The sequence below is a fragment of the Cololabis saira genome, chromosome 3 (genome assembly GCF_033807715.1).
Source record: "Cololabis saira isolate AMF1-May2022 chromosome 3, fColSai1.1, whole genome shotgun sequence".
Classification (NCBI taxonomy): Eukaryota; Metazoa; Chordata; class Actinopteri; order Beloniformes; family Belonidae; genus Cololabis; species Cololabis saira.
In genome coordinates this window covers 28,237,190-28,264,068 of record NC_084589.1, presented here as the reverse complement: position 1 = coordinate 28,264,068, position 26,879 = coordinate 28,237,190, and the positions used below count along the sequence as shown (strand labels likewise).

Here is a 26,879-nt window from a genome sequence, read left to right as displayed (position 1 = left end):
TTATTTTACCTCTTTTCTTATCATTTTATTTCATATATTTGTTATTTAAGCATACTCTTAAATCAGCAACTTGTGCTTTTTATTATTTTACCTTCTTTTCTCATAATTTTATTTCATTTTGTTATTTACTGTCTAATTATGTCTTGCCGCTTTTAATGTCGATGTAAAGCACTTTGAATTACCTTGTGTTGAATTGTGCCATATAAATAAACTTGCCTTGCCTTATAAGACAAACCAACGACAAAAAAATGAAAACAATGAAAGAAAAGGAAAACGACTTATTCAAAAAATGTGACCAAACACCTTTTACGTTTTTAAAGTGTACTAACATCATAAAAACAGACACCTGTGTCTTTCTTTTTTTTTTGTTGTTGTTTTTTTTTAGATTCTTAGCGTAGTTTTCATTTGAAGACTTTCGCGTCGGTCTCTAAACGTCAATTAATAATACAGCCTGAATTATGGTACCGCGTTAAATCGACGCAGACATACGCCGTATGTGCGCGTCGCAGCGTACATTACTCCGTACCCTCTGCGTCTGTGTAACGCGGAACCATAAATCACAGCCCTGCGCCGGGGGTGCGGTCTCTCCTGTAGGCGAGCACGGAAGCGGAAACTCGGCCATCTCCTCGCACAGCCAAGCTACTACAGGGTCAGTACACACTGCACTTGGGTATTTATTCTGACTTACTGTCAAGATTTGTCTTTGACATTTTGGGCATTTAAGTGTGTGTATTAGACCGTTTATCAGGACGTGTCCTTGTGTGTTTAAACCTCCCTCAGTGTGTGCAGCAGCCACGTCTACTGGTAGCTCAGCAGCTACACTGGTAGCAATAAATGATTTCTTTATCTGACAAACTGGCAGCTCACTTTAAGCCTCGTGTGCAGTCACTACAGTGATGGACATTGATCCCTTCGTTTGTAAATGTTTTGTTCGTACAAAACGTGGCGCCTTTTGCACTAGTTTGAGTCAGACTGTAGTGACAAACTAAGCAACACTTTCCCTGTGCTGAGAGTTGTGGCTAAGTGGCTAGTGTTAGCACATGACAACTACCGCCACTTTGGGGGAAACATACACATTAGTTGTCGCCGCCGTGCACATGCAACACTGTTGTACGACTTCTCTGTCAAAGCTGGGAGTGAAACTGAGTTCATTGAGGGATGTGCAGTGCTTTTGTGTGTGTTGGTCTGCTAGCAGGTCGTTAGCCTGCTGGTTTATCTCAGCGTGTATTATCTGTGTTTAACTGGGTGGGAGTGCTCTCTGCATCGACCTGTACACCGTCAGTGCAGGAAAGGGATTAACATATCTCAGGTTTAATGCCCACTCTTTGACTTATTGTTAGCTTTGCATGTAGTGCATGCACATGATTGGATATTCATGTTTTTATCGATACATTTCATTGCATTATTCATACCTTTTGTCTTAGTTTAATCTCATTTGACTTGCAGTACTGTGCTTTATTGTGACATGGTGTGATCTAAAGGCAAGGCAAGTTTATTTGTATAACACAATTCAAAGTGCTGTAAAGTTATCAACATTGATTACATGTATGTGCACAACTATTAGTCACCTTCGTTGCTTAAATCAAAAGGGGTATAAAGGTATTAAATGGCAAAAAAAAAGATTTAAGTTGTATAATAATTTTAAGACATGCTTCTAAGACAACTTTCGACATTTCTAAACTTTTAATCTCCAAATTATCAACTCATAATAGTACGATTCCTTTATCGTACTGATATCTGACTAAATCAGATGCATGGGAGTGATACAGTAAAGGGATTTAGATATATCAAGTTTAATGCCGACTCTTTGACTTATTGTTAGCTTTACATGTAGTGCATGCACATGATTGAATATTCACGTTTTTATCGATACATTTCATTGCATTATTCATACCTTTGTCTTAGTTTAATCTTATTTGACTTGCAGTACTTTGCTTTATTTTCACATGGTGTGATCTAAAGGCAAGGCAAGTTTATTTGTATAACACAATTCAACACCAGGTAATTCAAAGTGAATTACACCACATACAGACACACAAAAACTTTTACGAGTAGTTCGAAGTTTAAGCTATTTTAAAATCACCATATCCTCTCAAATTATAAGTTCTCTCTTGAACTGTGAACAAATCCTGTATGTTACTTGGTAATAATTTGTTGAATGCTTTAAATAGGATTATTGATGTATAATATTTTACAAGATCATGGAATTTTATTAGTTTTGACTGAATGAACAAAATATGAGTGTGTTCTAGAAATCCAACCTTGTGAATAATTCGCACTGCTCGTTTCTGTAATGTGACTAATGGATTACGGTAATTGTGCATTGGTAACTGTTTCTCCAAACTTCAACACAATACGTGAAGTATGGGAGTACCAAGGAGCAGTACAAAGTACGGAGTGCATTTAAATCAAGTAGTGGTTTCACTTTTGTTTATAATTATGCATTGGCATTATTCATACCTTTTGTCTTTTTTTAATCTCATTTGACTTGCAGTACTTTGCTTTATTGTGACATGGTGTGATCTAAAGGCAAGGCAAGTTTATTTGTACAACACAATTCAACACCAGGTAATTCAAAGTGCTGTAAAGTTATCAACATTGATTATATGTATGTGCACAACTATTAGTCACCTTCGTTGCTTAAATCAAAAGGGGTATAAAGGTATTAAATGGCAAAAAATAAAAGATTTAACTTGTATAATCATTTTAAGACATGCTTCTAAGACAACTTTTGACATTTCTAAACTTTTAATCTCCAAATTAGTGTAATATAAAATTTCACGACTTTTGAGAAACTAAAGAAATAGCCACCAGAAAGCTACTATTCTTCATTGCCATCATATTTCAGAACGGCAATCTACTTCAAGTACAAGGTGTGCTTGTACTTTGTTCAGAGGTAATGAAGGCTGAAACACAGTCACCACTGTATAAGTCAAAATAAAGTTTGACAAAGAAATACTTGAAAATGAGAGGAAGGGTCACACTTGTTGAGTCAGGATCTTTATTTAGTCAGATATCAGTACGATAAAAGAATTGTGCTCTTATGAGTTGATATCATTAGGTGTGCACTAGTTGGCATTGATCCAGGAGAGTAATAGGGTGTCACATACTTTCAGTACTCTAGTGCTAAGACAGCCAGCATTGGCCTCCTACGACTGAACAATGACCTGACCACTTTACCTACCTAACGCCAGTTTTATTGAGCATTTCTGAGGTTGTTGCTGTTTTCAGTGAAGAAAGTAAGGAATTGATAGACTCCATGGACAAAGGAGTCTCAATAGCTATATAAAATTAACAGGTGAAATATATTGGGGGTTAAATGTGAAGATCTTTTTTGCTGAACATGAAAAGTTTGTTTGAGCAATAGTGTGTCTATTAATTATTAATGCAGTGTATAGAGTAACTGTCTCTTGTGTTGACTGTAAGTTACTGATGTGTATCAAAACAGGTCATTTACCTTTTTTTTTTCATGGTGTGATTAGCTTACTGTCTGTCATGCAAGTAGGACTATATTTGCTATTAATGCTTGTTAAGGGATTTTGCATTCACTTTAAATGTTAAACGTTAAATGTAGTTAATAAAACCTGATGATTTCTCTCAAGATGACAGATTGTAGTCATGCGCGCAACTCAAAAGATGTCTTGTCTTTTATCATTATCGTGTTTTATATTTTTTAACAAGTATCAGCAGCGTCTGAACTGGCTTTTGCACTGGTAACTTGATGCTCTTCCATGCAATATACTTTTTATATTTGTTCCACCTACAAATCTAAATGCTGGTAGCATTTATATTTTTATTTATTATGTCTAAGTCTGATTGCAATTACATCTCTAAAGGGTATTTTCATTGGTTTTGAGAAATTGAGTGATTATTTTAAAAGTTTTAATTCTATTCAGTTCAAAAGTTGAGTGTCGGCGTATGTGTTTTTTGGCACTAACGTTGATTATTTTCAGCCATCAAGAGTCTGTGATTATTGGATCATGTATCACTATGCCCCAATTAATAGCACGGTATTTCAATTTACCTGTTACTTTGGGAATGACGTCTGATAACATGTCTGTATTGAAATTAACTTGCAGTGCTTAATATTCATCTGTAAGATAAAAATGTTGCCTTAATCTAATGACTTCTTTACTTCTGCTTTTTTTTCCTAGATTTGTTGATATCATCATTTAAATGCATCATTCTAGACCAGGGCTGGGCAATCCTGGTTCTTGAGGACTGGTGTCCTGCATGTCTTGCATTAACACACCTCATTAAAATTGATGGTCATCATCACTTGTCATCAAGGTCTGTACAAGTCTGGTAATGACACAGTCATTTGTCTCAGGGTGTGCTAAAGCAGGGAAACATCTAAAGCATGCAGGACACCGGCCCTTGAGGACCAGGATGGCCCATCCCGTTCTAGACAAATGCTCACTTTTTCTCTGGGTTGGATGGGTTGGATTGGATGTCTGATAGTTTTGCAGCCCATGTAATGATGAGGAATATTATGATCTAAAGTCTAATAGTTGCATGTCCCTGAGAGCAATGTTATTTGGCATTCATAGGGACTTTTCAGTTCCACTTTTTTTTATTTTAAGCTTGGTCCATGAAGCCACTGCGTGACTTAGATGCTTCAGCGGTACTTGAAGTGTTAAGCAATTATTAACACACTCAGCGCAAGTTAACACTTAACAATGTAAAGTGTTAGTCAAATAAGCCCTTTAAAATCTCAAACCTTTCTGAAAATGTTAAACATTCCACTAAAGCCTTTTATTTTTCACACTCTTTTTAAGAACCCAGAAATATACAACATTAACCATTTTAGTTATACTTTCAGCACTTAAATGATTAACTTTGCCTATATGTTTATTTATTTTTAGTGTATTGAAAATGATTGTCAAACCAGACTGGAAAGGTAGAATAATATCTCATCACTTCTGATTTAAGTAAAACTTACGTATTTTATTTACTTATTTATACAGTTCCATTTCTTCTTATTTGGAGATTAATAAAATGTTTTTTATACTACCTGTTGACTCTTGGAAAATGTATCTTCTGTTGTGAATCAAAGTACTTCGATAAGTAAACTGAAGCATGTGAGTCATTTTTGTGTCTCTGTCTACCATGTGTTGATCAGCAACAGATCATGTGGGTTTTTGATGTTGAATATCTTCTTTGTTTTCTATAATGGGTACTTTGAAACTAGATCTAATATAAGATTTTTTGCCTGTTTGCCACGGAGTAATATCTATTTTTAAAAATTATTATTATTAATTTTACCTTAAACTTTGCTCCACAGTTTTCATCTTTCGACGGCTGTGGTTTTCAGACCCAATGTTGCCACGGGAAGAAACAAAAAAACTAAGACACAGCACTCTATGAATGAATGGCAGACGAGATAGAGAAACAAACCATTTCCAAGAAGAGAGAGACCCTTATTGTGTATTGTCCTTGAGTACAGGTGTGTGAAGCTGTCTTTATTTCCCTGTTGATACAGTTACATCATTTAGGATAGATGTTTGATACGTCTTTTACTCACTGATTTTACTCCCCACTCTTTCAGTTTCCTCTGCTTGACACATCTTTCCTAGTTTTTAGCAGTTTTTTCTTTTAATTCTTTAAGTGTTATTGTGTTTTCTTTCTTTCTTTGTTTGTTTCTTTATTTTTTAAAGCTGTTTTATTTATTATTCTCTTGTCTATTAGTGTTATTACTCAATAGCTTATACTTTTTGAAGATTTCCGCAGTATATTATGACTCTATGTTAACCGAACTTTATGACCATGTCCATCTGTTCAGACTGCAATATAACTTGGCGGCCAGACCGTTGCCATGTCGACCTCATCGCTACGGCGACAAGTAAAGAACATTGTGCACAACTATTCAGAGGCTGAAATCAAGGTTGTACTTCTCATCTTACCTCACGTTGTTTTTTCTTCTACACACATTCTCCATATACGTACAAGTAACACAGATTAAATAATTGAACCTTGAATAATTTAATTGCTTTTAATAATATATTTTTTTCCCTCTTTTGTCATGGTTATTATTTTCTAATGCAAGCATATACATTCATTCTAATGCCCATGTCGTTTTTGCTGTGAATTTCCATTTTTACTTACAAAAAAAATGACTGATATCTTAAAGGTCTTGAATGTAGGGTTCAATTGAATAAAATGTTATTTATATAGCGTCTATTACAACAGAAGTTGTCTCTAGGCGCTTTCCAGACACCCAGAACATGGGTAATGAAAGTTCCCCCCACACTGTGTCAACCAGGTTAGAGAAGCAACATCCAATGACCCATGGGGTCCCAGCAGCTCTCTTATGTCGGAGATTGCGGATCTGACCTACAATGTTGTGGCCTTCTCTGAAATCATGAGCATGGTGTGGAAGCGGCTCAATGATCACGGCAAGAACTGGAGACATGTGTACAAGGTATGCATCGTAGTGTTAAAGTTGACGATGATATGTATTTTTATTTTACTATTTTTTTTTTTTTGGGGAGGCGACTTGTGGTGTACAAGATAATTAAGTGCTGTATGTTGTGGCTGTATGATACAGGAAATGTTCTTTAAATATTTGTATCTCTGATGCATTATTATTCAGAACATTGTAACTAAAGGCCTTTGTGTGTTCTTTTCCTTCTTGTTTTCATAAGGCGATGACTCTTATGGAATACCTGATTAAGACGGGTTCAGAACGAGTTGCCCAACAGTGTCGAGAAAATATATACGCAGTCCAGACTCTGAAGGACTTTCAGTACATAGACAGGGATGGCAAAGATCAGGTACAAACAAACACACCCATCTGCATAAAGCTGAATAGAAAGTTCAAATATTTAATCAATTTGGAATCCAGGCATGCTATGTCCAACATAATGCTTTCAGTTCACAAAGTGTTTCTTGGCCAGCATCTTGCACAACCCAGCAAGCTGTTAGTAGATTTGTGCTGTTGATAGGCTGTGCTAAGTTAACAAATTGTTACACTAGCTATGTAGTCTAAGTAACTGCAGCTATTATAAATTAATGATTTACTTATTTGCTTTGTGTTACTACGAGTCATTCAAAGACAGCTAATATTTCTGTACCTAAAACTCTTCTTTTTTTTTCTTTCTTCAGGGGCTGAATGTGCGAGAAAAGGCTAAACAACTGGTGACATTGTTGAAAGATGAAGAAAAACTAAGAGAAGAGAGGATCCATGCCCTCAAAACCAAAGAGAAGATGGCACAGACCACCAGTGGTGAGATTTTTGCTTTAAACACCGAGAAACCAATGGCTTGAAAAAGGTATTCAACTGACCTATGCATGCCGTGGAACAAGCTAAATTAGTGCTTAAGTAGTCTGTCTCAGTATGTCCAGAATTTTCCAGAAGTGTGCAGGATGCAAACCAAGAAATTGCTCAGTATGATGCATTGTTATCCTTTAAAGTTTTTCCATTCTAAAACACAGGAAATGGTTTAGTGAATTATGACCAGGTGGTGCAGTTTCATAAACATTGACACTTCTTGTGAAATGTATCGCTGACACGTAAAACCAGAATTATCAGTCAGAGCACTCATTTAGGAGTGTTGCAAAATCCCTGCCATCTCTGGAAAAAGAAAAGGTGAGCAATGCCTGGAATGGCAATAAAATCAATGAACTGCCAGCTGTTTGTGCCAAGGACAAAATGTTTCTGCAACTTCAGGTTAAAACTCTCTTTAAATGGTCTCATGTTCCGTCTCCTACTGTGATGCAAACTTGAACATCAACAGGATTTGTGTTTTGAAAGCAGTATTTGTCTTCACCCCAGCCTCTTCAGCTCCTTCCGCCCCCAGCCTGGGGGGCAGCTTGTCACTGGGCTCACAATCTGGAGGGGCAGACCCAGAGCAAGCCTGGCCACAGAGCTCTGGAGAAGAAGACCTGCAGCTTCAACTGGCTTTGGCCATGAGTAAAGAAGAGGCAGAGCAGGTAAAACAAAGTAGCTTATGGAGGCCAAATTGAGCAGGATTAACTCCCACTTGAACCGAGTTTGAAGTTTAAATTTAATGCCACACAGGTGTACACGGGGGTGTATTACAGATATCATTTACTTTTGCAGTACACTTAGCTTTGCTGTCACCATTTAACCACTGACCTCCCTCAGACTAGCGCGGACCCTCTGGAGGATGCAGAGCTTCGCTATGCAATCACACTCAGCAAAGAGATCCAGCAAAAGGTCAGGGGCAGAGAGTGTGTGCAGCTGACTCGAAATGCAGCCGTACACTATTTGTCTTTCTGTCAGTTGGAATTTCTCTCCCACATTCCAACAATTGATAAATGAAGAAAATCAGTTTATAATTCTTATCTATATTTGTCTTGTCTCATCTTCCTAAAAATACGCATTTGCATTAGATGGCAATAATTCTGTTGAGGTGATTTAATTTGGCGCACATGGTTACCTCTTTAAAAAAAGTGATGTGCTCATCAAAATAGTCGGAAAAAAACCTTTTCCAATTTTTACACGATTTCTTACAAGTAAGCGCCCAAAGAATTAATCAACTACAATACTAACTGTAAAATTTGCATGGCACTGACAAATATTTACCTGAAATAAATTTGAGGCAGAAGGTTCCTTGTTACTATTGAATTTTTTTCTTCCCTCGCCGAACGCATGCATTGACCTGTTGTTGATTTGAAGTACATTCTCTCCTGCACCTACACAGCTGCACCTTCCTCCTATTTCCTCCTTTGTGATAATGATAATAACAATGAGTGTAAAGCTTGTTTTCCTGTTTTATTCAAGTGGTCACAGTTCTACTATACAACTCAATTAATCTGATCTGTAAACCTATGAAGGGTCTCAAAGCGATTTAACATATTTGTTCTGAGGCACCAGGTGTGGTCTCTTCCTGGATTAATAGGGGATCATTTGTTTGGTAGTTACTCTTCCATATGAAGTGGGGGTATAAAAGTGGACATTGGTTGGAGAAATTTGATATGCAATATCTGAATCAGGACAGATTTTCTGAATTAATTGAATAGATTACATATTGTCAAATAGTTTTTGACTGTGTTTTCTATTAACTTTCAAACAGTAAGCGATAAAGATGCTCCCCTGAGCTTCACTTGCTCAAAAAGCTTAAGGCTTCTATTCGAATTTTTATCACAGCACTGCTGCTTCTTCATCTAAATTCTCTCTCTCCAGCACTGCTTCAGTGCACATCTAAAAGGCTGTTCAGACCTGGCATTATCTGCCCTAAATACATGTTCACACCTGGAATTAAAATGCATCTCCCACCTCTACAAGCAAATAAACAAAAAACCTACTTCACAGTCAGCTGTCAGCAGAGCAACAGACTGGATATCAGTAGATCTGCTGTGGGTTCTGTAAATTACATTCAGTGGCCAATCTCTGAATGTGTTTTTTTTTTAATACTCCTGTGTACCATTTAGTTTAGAATTTTTCTTTTACAAGCATTTTCATTAGGTAATCGATATAACAATTTATTATTGTGATATTAGAGAAATAAAATGTAAGAAAATAGTTGAATTGTGATGATGCAGTGCTCAGTCACACCTCTGAGTAAAGACTCAAGCTTTTAAAGTGATATTTTCTTTCTGATCCAGTCTTGCAACCAAAAAGGAAAGTGTGTGCTCATAGTAAATTTCAACTTTACTATCTGTATTACATCATTGAGTTATGTGCACTTTGAAATGCACTCATTGGTCTGACACTCCTTAAGTTAGAAATAAGTGCATTTAGACTCCAAACATTTTAGGCAAAGAGGCAATTTTCAGAACTACCAGGACAGATCCAGATATCTGATGCTATTTTCAAAGTTGCTTTGTTTAACATTAACATAAAAGTAAAAGCAAGAGGTTTTCTGAGATCGATCCAAATTGTGAGTTTGAAGGTTGCTTTTTACAGAAAATTTTTATCTGGAACTCAGAAAACATCCCATTGATAACACGTATATATGTACTAATTCTCCACACTTGTATGTTGACATTTGTAATCATGAAACTTTTATTATAGCTACGCCGAGCACCCACACTTCTAGAAGTGTTGATGTGCTGCAGACCCCGCTTCCTCTTGTAAATGCAGCTGTTGTGGTCTAATGCAGATGGGCGAAACCGAAACGGTGACGTTGTTGCACAGATTCACTTCACAATTTATTCTTCTGGATCACAACGTATTCTTCCCTGAATCACAAATTCTGTATCATGTGACTTTTACCAGAAGATAACACACAGACGTGCCATAAATAACAACGTGGAAATAGAACAGTGAGTGCTGTTGACTTTGTCCTCCTTGGTATTAGCTGTTATATAGCTAAAATCTCGATTTAGTAACATTGTAACTGCTACGTGCAGCAAATATTTCCATTGGACCTTGCAGCCTGCTTTCACACCTGTGACCAGTGAGTATAGATGGCCGTGTGATATCTGCTTATGGTGGTGTGATGTGGATGAAGATCTTCCTTTACAGAGGTAACATGGTAGTGTGGTTGTGGATAGGTGTTTGGAAACTGCATTTTGGAACAAATGTGCACTAGTTTGGATATATAAACTGTTGTGACCTTGGGTCCGCAGGTGCACATTTGCATTTATACGCCACAAAATTTTTGGTCATTCTAGCTTTGATCCATGTCATAATTAATACTGTGCACTCGTGATTGGGTCAATAGGGATGCATGTCAGTACCTGGTCTGAACAGCCTTTTGTACTTGTTACCACATCAGTCTTTAGTTCTCAGTTATTTTAGGTGGAGCACAGAAAACAGTTCTCTTTTAACGTGGTCACTGTTCAGAGCTTCATTTAAATACGCAATCTTTGGAGGATCTTGCCTCTGCTTTGTGCAAGGTTTTACAATTTTAGTGAATTTTCTTTTTTTGGGGTTGAAGAAGTCACTTAAAAAAAATAATATACCGGTGTGTGTGTGTGTGTATATATATATATATATATATATATATATATATATATATATATATATACATACACATTTTTGAATAATTCATTCTATGGTTCTCAGCTTTTATTTCTATTAATTCAACATTTTCTTTTCCCCCAATTATGAACTGATCAACATCTGTGTGTGTGTGTGTTTATTTTTTTTGTTATCTTTTTTTTTTTTTTTTATTAGATTGTATGTCTCAGGTTCCTGACATCAGTATGTGTGTGTGTTATTGACAGGAGGAGCGACTGCGCAGAGGTGATGACCTGAGACTGCAGATGGCCCTCGAGGAAAGCAGAAAAGAGAAAGCTCAACCAGAGGAGGTGTGTGTAAATTGTTGTTTTTTGTTTTGTTGTTCTCACTTGATTTGTCAATGGGTCTCTGTATCTATAAACATTTGTTTAAAGTAAATACATTCATTGTGGGAGGTTGCCATTTCAGCTTGGATTTTATGCCACATAATGCTGGATGCCTGGTTGAGGCTTCTCAGAATAGGGATTTTCTCTTCTAAATGTAAAATCTCAGATGTTTCTAGCAACTTCTGGACACATCATTTTGGGGGTAACATCTCTGAGTGTTCAAAAATCCCTTTTCTTCGCACCTGAGTAGCTTCATCATGAAGCTACTTGATGATGAAGCTATTCACAAAAAGAAACAGTTCTACAGTTCAGCTGCCTTGAAGAATAGGGATTTTTGGACATTAACATGACCTGGATGACTGAGAACCTTCACAGACATCTGATTGCTCATCACAGATGTTCCTGTACACGATTAAACTACTTGATTCTAGCATTTCATATTAGTTGACCTGCCTGCATCTTAAACTATGCTGAATTGTTATGGATTGGCTCTAGACCAACTATTCACAATCTGAACCTGGGGGGTTGTGATCTGGTGCTATATAGAAAAACCTTCTTTGAACCAAATTATAGTCAGGCTGTCTGCATTTATTTAGATTTTTATGTGTGTTCAATTGTCAAAAAATGTGCAATGAGTACCACATCGTCGACTTTCAATATCTGGCAGGTATTCAATATTACTTTTTTGACTGTGCAAGAACAGATACGCCTTTGGGGTCCAAACTGTTGTTCTTAAAACAGTTGTACAATATTTTGGGTTTTGTGCATTACAAGTTTTCCAGATTGGCTTGAGGTTAGAAATTTTGGAAAAGATTTGGTTTTTGCCCTGTTAACCAACATGATGGAAGTTTGGAGCCGATTCAACTTTTAAAGAACGCTTTGCATTTATAGGCACTGTGGTTTTCAATCTGTTTGATTCTTACTTTTGTTTATTCTGAACGGAATTTGCCAATCAGTAAAAGAATATGACTGTTTACTTCCTGGACTACAACTTTAGTCCCTGATCTTCTACATTTTTTTTTTCTGCATGTTTGTCACAGTCCATTTCTTTAAACGTTGCTGCAATTTTACATTGTTTTATCAATTCTGGGTTGTTTTTTTTTTATTGAAAAAAAATCTATTTATAGATTAGGTCAACTAGACAGGATACAATTTAAAAAAAAAATGATGATCATAAAGATCGACGTGTTCCTAGTCAGGATAATGTCGTCCCCGGCCCTTGATCTAATCGGTACTTGTTTCCAGAACAGCAAACAGCTGCTCTGGGACCAGTTTCTATGGTTCCCACTGGTTCTTTGGGCAAAATGCAATGAGCTTGTTTGAGACTTATTACTGGTAGTTCACCAGCTTGGGATCTAAATTGGTGTAAACCAAATGACTGCATGTATCCACAGCTCCTGAACTTAAAAATGTTTATATATCAAAATTGAGATATTTTGAATTACTTCTTTTCATGATACAACCCTCTAAACTTCTCCCATCTGTTGGAATATTAATCCATAACATCTTGTGCAGGGAGCGTTGATGGAGCTGGGTGCTGTGGATCCCTGGGGGGCCTCTGCCTCTGCCACTGTTAGCTCTGCCGGCCCTTCACCTCCACCGGCAGTTTCTGTCCCTGCTGCCTCTGGCCCGTGGGGCGCAGCCGCTGCAGATCCATGGGGAGTAGCATCACCAACCTCCCCGACAAGCTCTGACCCCTGGAGTGGTGGGCCCCCGCCCGCTATAGCCCCTCCTCCAGACCCCTGGGGAGAGACGTCCAACAAAGTTAACGACGCAGACCCATGGGGAAGCTCAGGTAAGCTGCCTCAACAAGTAGTCATGTACGGCCGTTGTAGCCAGTCAGGTGGGTAAAACTATTTCCAGAGCATCAGAGAGGAACCGGTTCACTCTGGATGAAAGAGGATGTGAATATCTCAACTTAAGGTCCTCATTATTCAGAAGTTCCATTTCCTGTCTTCAATGCAGTCTTGTTGCATTAGTCATGTCATCCATCTGCCATATTTGATCTTTTCATCAACCTAAATGCTTTCATTTTGCAATGAGGAAAGCAAGCATGCTAAATCCATTCTCCCTCTGTGTCTAAACCAGGGATTTTTATCCTTTTGTTTCTACTCAGGACTGGCTGTGTCTCAACCAGAGCTGTCTCTTCTCTCACCCTTTTATGTTTATTTTTCTTTATCAATATTTGAGGTTGCTTCTTATTTTCTCTCCTTTACCTCCACTGAGCCTCAGATATCCAAGTGACAAGGTGGACAGCTACTGAAAAAAAATCAAACCTCCCCTTATTTGTGAAGTTAGCAGAATTGGAGAGGTTAAGGAGAGATAAATGCCTCTGTTGGAGCCCAGCCCAGCTTCCTGCTCCCTCCTTATTGTGGGTTGTACCTGTAAGGTGTTGTGTTAACCCTCCCCTCCCCTGCATCTCCTCCCCTCCCCTAGCTGTGACCCCCCCCAGTGCTGACCCCTGGGGCTCCCCAGTGCCACCCAGTACATCCTCCTCGGGGGGCCCGGTAGACCCCTGGGCAAGGGACGGGCCTCTCCCTGCCTCTGATCTTGTCACCTCTGACATCTGGAGTGGCACCGCCAAACACACTAACGGCACAGGTACATTCACACTTAAAGATACATGGACTTCCAACAAATACTAGGGGTGTAACAATATATCGTGCCACGAAATTTCGCGATACAAAAACTTCACAATACGTGTCGTGGAGGTGACAAACTGTATCGTGATATTGGGTTATTAATATTAATCTATTGTGTTGACTAGAAACGCGCATCTGACCACGACCGCGCCTCGACCCGCGGACCAAAATCTTACTCCGCTCAGAAGTAACTAGTCCCATTTTGCGGTCCCGTTTTGAGCTCTGAACCTTTACTTATGTAAGTCTGGTGTAGAGTTAAGCCTTACCTTATTAAATTAAACCTTTTTCGGGTAGTGAGTAGGATAAACACGGGACAACTTCTGCTGAGTTCCAGTGTACTTTAATGTCCGCTCAACAGCGTAGGATTTTAGAACATCAACACAGCACCTAGTGCTGTATCACTCCGCCCAATCTAAAACATATTAACAACTACAGATAAACTGACTAGTGTCATTATAGTCCCTGATTTACAGAATATAAAGAATATATTTATGAAATAATGAAGCCTGAATTACCAAACTAACCTTCTTAACAAAAATAAATCTCCTCTTACACTTATAAGGTGAGCATGAATCAATCTTTTTTTATGATGTAAAATTGTATGTATTTATTTACTTTTATTTATTTATTTATTTAATCGTAGTTGTTACATTTCTGGAAAAGAAAAAAGTCAAATCATACATGAGAGAAACTATTCAGTTTGTGGCAAAATATTTTTACTTGTATGAAACTGAAGATCATAATGCAAACCTGACATTTACGTTTAGTTCAGTTTGTGGAAATGGTTGGCCTGGCTTTCTCTATAAAACTTAAACAGTTATAAAGCATTACAAACTGTAACAATAGGGCAAACGCACAGCATTGTTTTGTATTTTGTGTCTTTCAAATAAAAGACATTTTTTTCCAGTCATATGTTCCTCATTCAAGGTTGTTAAAAAAATACGGCTATAATATGGTATCGTTATCGTGACCTCAATATCGTGTATCGTACCGTATCGTGAGATTAGTGTATCGTTACACCCCTACCAAATACCCAGGTATCACACACACTTGTGAAGGGATTTACATATTTTACACACTGATATTTTTCAGTTGCCTGAACACAACAGTCGTCATGTCTTACATTTCATCCTCTTGTATTGTGTGTATGTAGTTCTACATCTTCCAACTTTATTTTGTATCTTGATTTGCTGTTGCTGTCCCACCCTCTTTCCTTCCTCATAGGAGATCCAGAGCGGCGAGGGTCTTCAACAACAGGCTGCAACAGTACAGGCTCACCGGTGCCGTTTGATTTGTCCTCACTTGGTTCTTCACTTCCTGTTCGTAAGACTCCCGAGTCCTTCCTCGGCCCCAACGCAGCGCTTGTTGATCTCGATTCCCTGGTGTCATCGAAACCTAAACCCAAACAGCCACCACCTCCTTCACTCTCTTCATCTTCAGCACACAACCCCTTTCTTCAAAACACAGGTTAGTTTTTCATTTCTGTAAAAGACAAACGGACACAAAGCACGAGAGAGCTGCTGTGTCTTATATGAACTCTTTTTGGTGAGGAGTGTTCTCTACTTTGTTACGACTAGCCGACTAGCCTGACTAGTATCTTCCAGAGACGACCTTCACCTTTGTGGGCAAATTCAATTCAGAGTCTTTGTAGTTTCAGAATTTAAATATTTTCAACCATATTATTAAAAACCAGTGAGAGACGTGGAGGAAAAAGTCTGAATAAATGATATATTACTTGTTCTTTCAGTGACATGCCATTTTCATAGGATCTCAGTTGAACTCTTGCACTGTACACTATTTCAAAGAGCAGTCTGTGCACACGCACATATTCAGAGAGCAGCTTCAGTCACCACAACCTTGAAGTTGTTTAGTCTGTTGAAGATGATTAAATCTAGGATGTGGTCTTCACTTCATGTTTGCTGCAACAAGTGCTGAAGACTCATCAAGAACACAAGATCAGTTTTTGGTTGCTACTAAAATAAAATGCGGAAAAAACTGTTCATAAAAAATGAATGCAGTGGGGTTTGACAGCCTTCAAGTAACTAGTGTGCCAGTGCACGAATTCAAATGAAGAGCCACATATTCACATTGTAATTTTTTTGTACTGAAGTCTGTAATGAATCATTATTTCATTACACTAACATATAGTTACTTTTTATATATATATATATATATATATATATATATATATATATATATATATATATATATATTTATATTTATTTTTTTTATTTGACTTTTCATACTTTTATCCAAAGCAACTTGGAACAAGGGAATACAGTCAAGCTACAGTAATATAGTAGTAAACAAAGTGGGTGGAGATAAAACAATATTTAAATAAGTGTGTAATATTTAAATGGGACCTATTATGAAAAACACGTTTTTTTTCTTGCTTTAACATATACAGGACTGTCTCAGATTAGAATAGATTAGAATATTGTGATAAAGTTCTTTATTTTCTGTAATGCAATTTAAAAAAAAAAAAAAAAAAAAAAAGTCATACATTCTGGATTCATTACAAATCAATTGAGCAAGCCTTTTATTATTTTGATATTGCTGATTATGGTTTACAGCTTAAGATTCCCAGAATATTCTAATTTTTTGAGATAGGATATTTGAGTTTTCTTAAGCTGTAAACCATGATCAGGAATATTAAAATAATAAAAGGCTTGTAATATTTCAGTTGATTTGTAATGGATCTAGAATGTATGACATTTTTGCATTACAGAAAATAAAGGACTTTATCACAATATTCTAATTTTCTGAGACAGTCCTGTATAAAGTGGTCTCCCCTCAGCCTTCCAACTCAGAGAAGGAGGAAAGCAACCAAATTCTGCAGTGTCTGTACAGCCACCCGGATGAGCCATCCAGTCTGATGTAGCTTCTACGAGCCATTCAGATTCTGCTCCCTTTCGTTACGTAACGACGGGCACGATGCGTAAACCACGCCCACAACTAACTCCGCCGGCCGGAGCTTCCGCCATTTTTTCGTAGCGGTGTATCACGTCATTCAGGCAGCCAATCAGCACAGAGCCTCATTATCATAGCCTCCCCGCCCACTCAGAATCCCTGAGACTGGGATGCTGCAGACATGGCTCAGAGGCTGAATTTCTAATTTATTTAGCAAAAACAATCAAAAGCTTGTTTTTAAGACATTCAAGGCCTGTTTAAAATAGGTATTAGATGCCATAATAGGTCCCCTTTTAAATAAGATATGTGTCTTTTTTCTTTTGTATTGCAGGCTCTTCTCCTGTTCCTGGCATGGCTGTGACTCCAGGAAGTACTATTTCCAGTAGGGGAGTTTCTCCAACACCGGTTTCCTCCAACCCTTTCGGCGTTGCACCTACCATGACCTCCATCTCACCCCAGCCCTCATCACTGGGCCTGAGCAGCTTGCGCACCAGTCCTGTGCCTCCTAATCCCATGCTGGGCATGATGCAACCAGGAATGGGCATGGGCCCGATGAGTGTTGGAATGGGGGCTCCAGGAATGGGAGCGGCCATGATGCAGGCCAGTCCCATGGGAATGCCCTTCGGTGGTCTCTCTCCTATGGCACCACCAGGCTCTGGTCTGTTGGGGCCGGGGGGCGCGCCACCTCCTCAGCTGATTTTGGGTGGGCCCGCAGGAGCAGGAGGAGTGATGGGGGCAGGGGGATCAATGGGAGGTGGAGGAACAACAGGAGCTAGCACCAATCCGTTTCTTCTTTGAGGAAGTGTCACCACTAAATCGCTCACCTTTCTGCCTCTTCTGTCGTACCTGCTGCCCCCTTCATTCATCTCCCCTTCAACAAAAGTCGTGTCCACAAATAAAAACATCTACATTTCTATATTTAAAGAAAAAAAAAATCCAAAATTATGTTTGTTTTCCTTCAAAAGCATTATTTCATTTCAGAATAATTATCCATATTTAGTTCCTTTCATTTCAAAATGGGATATTTTGTGATGGGAAATAGAGATCTATTTATTTTGTTTTAATCCACCTTTGTTCTGTATTGTACTTCATTGTGTGCATGCGTGCGTGCGTGTATGTATGCGTGAGTTTTTTCCTCCAGTTCTGTCATGAGACGAAGGTAAGTCTGTGATAACAGGTAGCTTTTTCAGTAGTGTGTCTCTACTTTAATGCGACTGCACACGAGAGAGCTGGAGGAAGAGGTCGCATAGCCTCTAACAAACTGAACAGAGAAACTCTTGTACCTCCTCTTCCTCTTCTCCCTGTAGAAAGACGATGAGCACTGGATCACTGAAATGAAATGAGCGCATCAATGAGGATTTTCATGTTTTTTAAAATGGACTTCAGAAGGAGATGTCGACTGGATAACCTGCATTAACATTTCAGGCACAATGTGATCAAATTGCTTCAGCTATTTCACTTTTTAATTTAATTTAATATTACGTGTAATTTATTTTTTCCAATGCCTGGGAACAAATAAAACAAAATATCATGCAACGATGCCATTTAAATCAGATTCTTATTTTTTTTCTGTTCCTGATTATTGCAAAAATCAGAGCCCTGATGTCTTTGTTCTGTTGGGGGAAATTATATTTGTCGAATGTGTGGGTTTACAGGGATGTGTGAGAAACAAATGATTATTTGTGTGTGCATGTGTGAGAAAATGCCAGTTTGTGTATATGTATCAGATTTTGTGTCCAATTTCATTTCAGCAACTGAAAGGAAGAAATTATATTAATTTTTGCTTTTGAAAGTCACTTGTATTAATATGTCATGTTGGGAGTTCAAATGAGGTATTATAAGGGTCACATGGTTTTCTGACAGTTTCACACTTTGTTTTTCAAAAGCAATTTTTATTCTTATACATTTCATTTTGCATCCCCGGAGCACAGGCGTCCTGGAGCAACACTGTCCTCATTTTTCACCCCCCACTTTTTTTTTTGTTTGTTTGGAGAGGGCGCGCTGCTGATGCTTCTTTAGAAAAAAGACAATTATTTAAATCAATGGAAGGAGATAAAACATGCTCCATGCTGTCCTTTTAATTTAGTTCAAATAATTTGTTATTTTATATCAAGAAGAATATCTTATCGGGTAAGGTTGAATTTTGTGTGGTGTCAACTGTGAACATTCACATTTGAAAAGCAAAATGGAGAAAAAAAATTAAAAGAAATTTATGAAATAAAAACACGTTTGTCTTTTTCCACGCTTCCCGTGTAGTTGATCTTCTGAGGGAAACGTAAAAAAAATAAATGGACACTTTTTCTTTGTAAATAATCTTTATAACTTTTACAACCCAACAAACAAATTACATCCTGCCAATTAACAGCATACGAGAAACTAAAAATATTAACAGCAAATTAATGCATCTCACATTGAATAATATGGGAGAAATTGGACTTATATTAAAATCCAATGTTCAGTCATATATGATGAAGTTATCAAACTTGCTCATGGGTACAATAACAGGCAGTATTTATTAAAATAGTGGGGAACTTTTTTGTGGAATATTCAGGATTTTTCTCCACAGCAAATGAAGGATTAAACAATCAGAGAATCCCAATCAAAGTCATCCTGAATCTCCTCACTGTTGCTGTGGAGATTCTTGAGTGGAGGACGCTGCCGTGGTGTCACTGACTGAGGCTGAATCCCACCTGAAATGTCAAAGAGAGATTGTTAAAATCTAGAAGTAAGTATGTGCTTTATACACTCACCACCCGCTTTATTAGGTGCACCTGTCCAACTGCTCGTTAACACAAGTTTCTAATCGGCCAATCACATGGCAGCAACTCTACTTTAGGCATGTATACATGGTTAAGATGATCCACTGCAGTTCAAACCGAGCATCAAAATGGAGAAGAAAGGTGATTTCAGTGACTTTGAATGTGGCATGGTACATGGAGTATTTCAGACACTGCTGATCTACTGGGATTTTTTTAACGCACAACCATCTCTAGGGTTTACAGAGAATGGTCTGAAAAAGAGAAATTATCCAGTGAGTGGCAGTTTTGTGGGCACAGACGCCTTGTTGATTCCAGATGTCAGGGAAGAATGGCCAGACTGGTTCAAGCTGATAGAAAGGCAACGCTAACTCAAATAACCACTTGTTATAGCTGAGGTATGCAGAAGAGCATCTCTGAACGCATAGCACGTTCATCCTTGAGGCAGATGGGCTACAGCAGCAGAAGACCACACCGGGGGCCACTGCTGTCAGCTAAGAGCAGGAAACTGAGGCAATAATTAGCACAGGCTCACCAAAAGTGGACCACAGATGATTGGAAAAACGTTGCCTGGTCTGATGAGTCTCGGTTTCTGCTGCGACATTCGGATGGTAGGGTCAGAATTTGGCGAATCACCTGACTGGTTTCTTGAACATGACAATGAGTTCACTGTACTCAAATGGCCTCCACAGTCACCAGATCTCAGTCCAATAGAGCACATTTGGGATGTGGTGGGACGGGAGATTCCCATCATGGATGTGCAGCCCACAAATCTGCAGCAGCTGCGTGATCCTATCATGTAAACCTTGTCGAATCTATGCCACAAAGGATTAAGGCAGTTCTGAAGGCAAATATGGGGGTCCAACCCGGTACTAAGAAAGTGTACCTAATAAAGTGGCCGGTGTGTGTGTGTGTTGAATATGATATCACACATATATATGGAAAAAAACAAACAAAATTGAACCTGTCCTTTGCTGAATTAATTTGCCCTAAAAGTAAAGAAAACGTCTTGTAAAAACAACCCTGATTTCTCACCAGTTGTGTTTGCAGGTGCTGGCCTCTGCAGACCTGCTCCCTGCATGTGCAGGGGCCTCCGGGGGGGCTGTGCTCCGTTGGTGGGGGCATAGGGAAGAGGTGCAGGGTGAGTGAGACTGGCAAGGGTTGGAGGCGGGTTGGAGGCGAAAGGTGGAACATGAAAGGAGTGAGGTGCACCGATAGCGACTGGGGAGTTGTTGCCAGAGGTGATCATGCCTCTCTGAGAGAAGAAGCGGTTCAGAGAGTCACAGAGGGAGGTGAATAGCGCCGGGTCCAAGTCCCAGTCACAGAGCTCTGCCTGCCGCATGCCCTCCAGCAGGTCTGGGAACAGAAAATAAGAGGGTTACAGAGCAGGTAGCTCAAGGTGTGGATGAGTTCCAGTAGTGGCTTGTTATATTGTAAATCTTAACCAAAAAAAAAAAAGAAACACTAATCTATTAGACATTTATTTAAACTTGTGAAATGGATTATGACATGAGACATCTGAAGTGGTATGGTTCATCCAAATAATAAAGTATTAAAAGTTACTCTCTTGAGGTTTGGAGTTACCATCTCCGACATATCACATTGCAAGTGACTCAAATGTCAGTGGTGGCGTGGAAGCATTTAAACACAATATGTGATCATTCCAAATGTTTTATTTTTTTGGCCCGGATTGAAAATGACCAAATAAGATTGATTTCCCCTACCAGTTAATTCACCAATTGCTTGGCCTGCCACTTAATTTCCACACAGAGTTGCTCAATAATTCTAATACTTCACAAAAAGATGACCTTTTCTGCAGATTGTGCAGAGCACAGTCTGGCAGACATCCCATCGCCTAGATCAGTGGTTCTCAAATGGGGGTACGTGAGATTTTAAAATATACATATATTTAAAAAGTAGCATCCATGCAAAAATCCTTTAAAAATAAATATTTCATAAATAATTGAGGAAAATATAAGTCTAAATTCATAAAATGAATTTTATCTTCAGGAATAGGCTATTCAACTTATTATCCTAAAACCGCAGAGTATCCCCCACACCAGGATGGTTCCACCTAACCTGTCAATCACCTGGCTTCACCTGTCAATCACTTGGACCAACGATGGAGTCGTGGTTGAAGCGTAGCAGCAATATTTTTATGTTTAATAAATCAGTTACTGATGGCACAGTGCTCTGTTTTAGGTCTTTTTTTTACAACCAAAAGTGCTTTGCGCTGGTTAGGGGGTACTTGGCTGAAAAAATATTTCACAGGGGGTACATCACTGAAAAAAGGTTGAGGACCACTGTCCTAGATAAAGGCTTAAAGCACAAACAAAACTAAACAACACAGACCTGGGTGACCAGTGAGGTCGATGTTTGCCCAGTCTAGACTGCTGGCAATGCGGAAGCTCTCCTTCAGAGAACCTGTGGAACTGAACCAGTCAGGCGGTACTGCTGTAGTGGGAGGGAGGAGGGTAACTTTAGAAAGCAATTAACATTTCTGGGTGACCGTACTGGATTTCACACATATAAAGTATTTCTGGTACGAGGCTTACTGTATTGTGAACTGCGCTCTGTCTCAGGAGGTTGGGAACCTTGTGCAGCTGCTGCATGTGGAGCACCTGGTGGAAGTAGTGCAGCTGGTACAGGTTGGGCCCCTGGTGCAGGTGGTCCAGCTGCTGCATGTGAAGCACCTGGTGCAGGTAGTGCAGCTGCTGCATGTGGAGCAATTGGTGCAAGTAGTAAAGCCGCTGCAGGTCGGGCACCTGGTGCAAGCAGTGCCGCTGCTGCATGTGGGACATGTTGTGCAGGTATTTCCGCTGCTGCAGGTGTAGGATGAAGTAACATCGGTGGCAAAGTTGGAGTGTGCAGTGGGGTAGTGTCGTTACTTGGGACAGCCAGTGGAGCACCATCAGCTATAAATAAAATAAGATAAAGTAATTCCTCCGAGCCTTTTATGGGTATAATGGTAATGCACACAAAACACACAGATGATACTTACATATAGAAGCTCCCCTTTCCCGCATTGTCTTGAATAGAGACTTGAAAGACGCATACAAGTCTGGTATATTCATCTCATCAAAGGAGAAACGCAGCGGTGGATCAGTGGAGGAGTTCACCGAAGCAACAGGAGTGGCATTGACAGATGTATGCACAGCTGACACAGACGAGTGACTGGGCCCTGACACTGAGTTAACAGGCATGGGCGTCGAGCTGGGGGCGCAGGAGAAAGTGGAAACGGGGAGCGCATCTGAAATGGCAGGGAAGGACAGCGCAGCGTCAGAGAAAGATGGACCAGCGGGAGAAGCCGTGGACATGTTGGCAGCCGACAGAGGTGTAGCAGAAGCAAGGGGGGTAGAAAAAGCGGAGCCAGATGGGTGGGGAAGAGGAAAACAATTGATGGAAGAAATGGGTGCAGCAGGTGGGATTCCAGCCGGTTGAGAGACAGAGGACAGATGAGATACGGGGAGACTCGAGACTTGAGCTGGCATGTAAGGTGACGGTTGCTGTGAAGATAAAGACGAAGGATTATGTAACGCCCGACATGCATGGCTGTAATATGAGAAGAGGGAAAGCAAGTCTACCTTGCACGGGGGAGGGGGAGGGAGGGATCCAGAGTGGGGTGACTGCTGGAGTGGAGAAGGGTTATAAAGATGGAGGTCAGTGTGGGAAGCTGGCTGTGGTTGATGAGGCGAGGCGCCTCTCGCCGCTTGTGTCTCTGCGAGGCGAGGAACCTGAAAGGGCACAATGATTCTATTTTAGACAGCGGATAAGGCGCTGACGTCCTGTAGACATGGAGCAAAAACTTTGAAGTTAAAGGATTGTTTCTGTCAAAATACAGAAACAAAAAAGTAAAACAACAGTAATATTAATACATAGTCAGGTTTAGCTACTACTACTGTCATTTAGCAGACGCTTTTATCCAAAGCGACTTAAATCTGAGAGAACACACACACTATTTGTGGAGAAATTAGGGTTAAGGGCCTTGCTCAGGGGCCCAAGGTGGTTCGTCTTGGTTGCCATTCCGGGGCTTGAACCTGGGATTTAGACTCAAGCCCACCTCTGTAGCCACTGGCTACCACGCCCTTCTCCTCTCTGAATATTAAGTAAGCGGTGACTAATTCACAAAACCTGTTTTTGTTGTGACAATTCCTGCCAGAGAGAGAGGGGCACAGCAATATATGTTTCAAACTTACCAAAAAAGATTTAAAAGAACAAAACAAAAAAGCAAACTGCCCTATCAAAATAAATATCAGGAAACAATGATGACTATTAAGAGAGGTGCTTAATGTATATCAGACATTTTCTAATCTCAATTTGCAATTTAGAAAACTGTACTTTCATTTAAAATGTGGGACATTCATTGCATATTCAAGCAGGGGTTTCACTTACTTTTGTGTGTGAAAAAGTTTCAGACTTAAGATAAGGAACTAAAAGATATTAGCACTAAGTAAGAAGTCTAAATTGCAGCCGTTTTACAACGACTTGCTCAGGTTAACAGTTTTAGTTTCAGACTGAACATGTTTTAACATTTGAAAAGGTTTTCATCGCTAACACATTATTTCAATCAGGTCGATGTCTGGACTGTTACAATGAATCATGTCCTGTTGCAACATTAAATTTCAGCCAGACTTTAAATGCCTGACAGATGGTCTCACATTTCACTCGGCTGTACAGAAGAACTTGTACATATTTTTGTCAGACAAATTAAAATGAATTTAATTAAAGAGAACACAAATTAGTTATTATTACAAGAAGATGATTTTGACTTTTTTGACTTTAGAACAACTCGATGACTGCAACATGCCCAGACCCTGTGGCCCAAACCCTCACCTCTCCACCACCAGGATTGACGGCTGGAGTTACTTGTGCACATTTCAGTTTTTTTGCTAAATGTGGAACAATGCATTACCACAACAACCCCCACTTTGGTCTTGTCCGTGCAAAGGACACTGTCACAGAAATGTTTTGGTTTGTTTAGATGCAACTCTCCAAACCTAAGCCACACTCCCACATCCTTTATAGACATAAGTAACTTTTGAAAGAGGGTTTGATTTCATTTACACATGACTGAATTAATATTTACTTCTTTTTTTTTTTTAAATAGCAGTATCTTGAAAAAAAGATTCCTGAAAAAAATAATAATCTATTGCAGTCTTTAAGTGAGTAATCTGTAGATTACAGATGTATAAGAAATTAAATGAAAAAACAAAACAACACTTTTGGCCGGGTATAACCCTCCCCTGCCCGTTCGTCCTGAGAAAATGACAAATAGCAGTTGTACCAGTTTTGTTATGAGCCCACATTCTTATTTAGTAATGAATATGAATGTCTTTTTTTTTGGGATGAACCTTTTGGATAATGACAACATCAAACCTTTTCAACTCACACAACTAGTCAGGTCAGTGACTGTCCTGGGACTTTTACGTCAGGGGAGAGTCATTCATGTTTCTGACGGTTATAATAATAATTTATATTAATTTAGAGGGGGGGTAAAAACAAACCCTTCCATGTAGTGGCATTTATGAGACACGTATGTTCAGTTGCCACTTTGACTTTGATTACTATTAATAACATTTTATTGATTACATTAATACAATGGTAATATCCTAGCAAATAACCAGTATTTATTTAGTATATTTGAACTGAAAAAATGTAAAAGCAATAGAACCCCCCCCCCACCAGAATAATTCTCCCCATTACAATGATTATGGCCTGAAGTAGTTTAATAGTACAATTTTTCTACGATATGAAGGTTAGATCCTCCTTCAAAGATATTCACCTTTCACCAGAAATAAACAAACAATCCTAAAAACTGTGGTTCTTAAAACATTTACCAGCATTTGACAATATTCATTTAACAAATGATGGAGAGAAACATACTTCCTCCCTTTGGTCTTCCTCCTCTTCTTCCACGTAGTGACGTTTTGGTGCCCTCATTTGAGTCACTTCTGAGGGTCCATCCATGGTCCAGTAGGAGCCCTTTAATTACAACATACATTTCTGCCTTTACACTCTCAAAAACAAACATTTCTCCATGTCATGCACAAGTGAAAACAAAATCTTATTTATAGCATCACAATATAAAAGTAGCTCACCTTTCCAGGGTCGTTCTGTGGTCGAGGAACTTTCCTGAAGCATTTATTTAGGGAGAGATTGTGACGGATGGAGTTCTGTTAGGGATTGAATGAGTTAGTTATTTCTCAGGAATAACTCTTTAATATACTTTAATAACATATAATTACATTCTCTCCAACTCGGAGGTAAAGTTACTAATTCCACCGGCCTAGCCGTGGGGCAATAAAAGGAGGTTGAAGTTGAAAGTGGTAGTACTTGCCTTCCATCCACGACCTGCTCGGCTGTAGTAGGGGAATGTGTTGCTGATCCAGGTGTAGATGTCATTTAAACTCAGCTTCCTCTCAGGTGCAGCTGCTATTGCCATGGCAATGAGAGTGGCATAGCTGTGAGGGGGTTTTCCTTTAGAGTTAGAGGCAGAGGGGCTCGGTACTGAGGGTAAGAGGTCTCCCCTCTCCCTTCCTCTGTCTCTCTTTTTGTCCCTATCCGCTCCTGCTCTCTCCTTCCCTGAACGCAGGCTGCTGATTCCCAGTTTGGGAAGCCAGTCAATGCTAGTGAGACTAGAGTCCAAGTCAGAAGACATTATTTTTCTTCTTCTCTGTCCAGGATCTGAAGGATAACGAGAGGAAACACTGGATAAACATGTACTTTTACTTTTTGTTCACTTGGACACAAAAAGGTCACAAAAGTAGTCCCACAGGAGACTCTCCTCAGCTTGTAATGAAACAGAGCCAACTGTTTTGCTCCTGCACTCCCAACCGGCGTCAGTCACATACCAGTAAGTTCAAACACAAGACATTTTGACTGCACAGGAAATTTTCCATTCACAAGTCAACACAAGGCTCGGCTGTGTCCACATCTACGTGTGCTGAGTCTACTTGTTCGGACTATTTTTGAGGAAAATTTGCTTCTTGCTTACCTCTCTGTGGTCATTCGAGGCCCAAGGCCTTGAAAAGTGTTAATAATTTATGTTTTCATCAGCTGTGCACAATTGCTGACAAATGGCGTCCTTTCCTCCCTTCAAATGTCAGTCTTCAGCATGCTGATCCCTTCAAGGCATCCGATCCCACCTTTTATCTGCTAAAGTTTGAATAAGTCTAGAGAAAAATGCACAGAAAAACTTATCGGAGAGCTTCCTTTTTCTTTCCCTCCCTCTCTCTGCCTTCCCCTCCCTTTGACTTTACCAGAAAGACGTCATTCACTCCTCCCACTGTGACATCACTCCTTGCACCCGCCTCTG

The 26,879-nt window shown here is 39.3% G+C and overlaps 2 protein-coding genes across 6 annotated transcripts; one reads left to right on the top strand and one right to left on the bottom strand.

Annotated features, from left to right (window-relative positions):
* Positions 1 to 594: 594 nt before the first annotated feature.
* Positions 595 to 19,033, top strand: epn1a (epsin 1a). Of its 4 annotated transcripts, none has more exons than XM_061717031.1 (13): positions 595 to 649; positions 5,285 to 5,446; positions 5,783 to 5,884; positions 6,263 to 6,421; positions 6,645 to 6,773; positions 7,105 to 7,225; positions 7,775 to 7,932; positions 8,108 to 8,179; positions 11,137 to 11,220; positions 12,772 to 13,051; positions 13,693 to 13,857; positions 15,123 to 15,365; positions 17,140 to 19,033. In XM_061717031.1, exons 3-13 carry the CDS (start codon positions 5,816 to 5,818, stop codon positions 17,604 to 17,606), a joined length of 1,947 nt encoding a protein of 648 aa, XP_061573015.1. In that variant the 5' UTR covers positions 595 to 649; positions 5,285 to 5,446; positions 5,783 to 5,815; the 3' UTR covers positions 17,607 to 19,033. The 4 variants fall into 4 exon arrangements, with proteins under 4 accessions (XP_061573015.1, XP_061573016.1, XP_061573017.1 ...); XM_061717032.1 differs by lacking the exon at positions 595 to 649 and adding an exon at positions 650 to 670; XM_061717033.1 differs by lacking the exon at positions 595 to 649 and adding an exon at positions 2,516 to 2,568.
* On the bottom strand, positions 18,741 to 26,811 carry foxj2 (forkhead box J2). Of its 2 annotated transcripts, none has more exons than XM_061717028.1 (10): positions 26,559 to 26,811; positions 25,902 to 26,248; positions 25,663 to 25,737; positions 25,448 to 25,546; positions 23,149 to 23,298; positions 22,566 to 23,070; positions 22,120 to 22,479; positions 21,917 to 22,042; positions 20,600 to 20,920; positions 18,741 to 19,498 (listed from the first exon to the last, which is right to left on the bottom strand). In XM_061717028.1, the coding sequence occupies exons 2-10, from the start codon at positions 26,220 to 26,222 to the stop codon at positions 19,386 to 19,388; spliced, it is 2,070 nt and encodes a 689-aa protein (XP_061573012.1). In that variant the 5' UTR covers positions 26,223 to 26,248; positions 26,559 to 26,811; the 3' UTR covers positions 18,741 to 19,385. The 2 variants fall into 2 exon arrangements, with proteins under 2 accessions (XP_061573012.1, XP_061573013.1); XM_061717029.1 differs by having other exon boundaries at positions 18,742 to 19,498; positions 21,917 to 22,018.
* Positions 26,812 to 26,879: the final 68 nt, after the last annotated feature.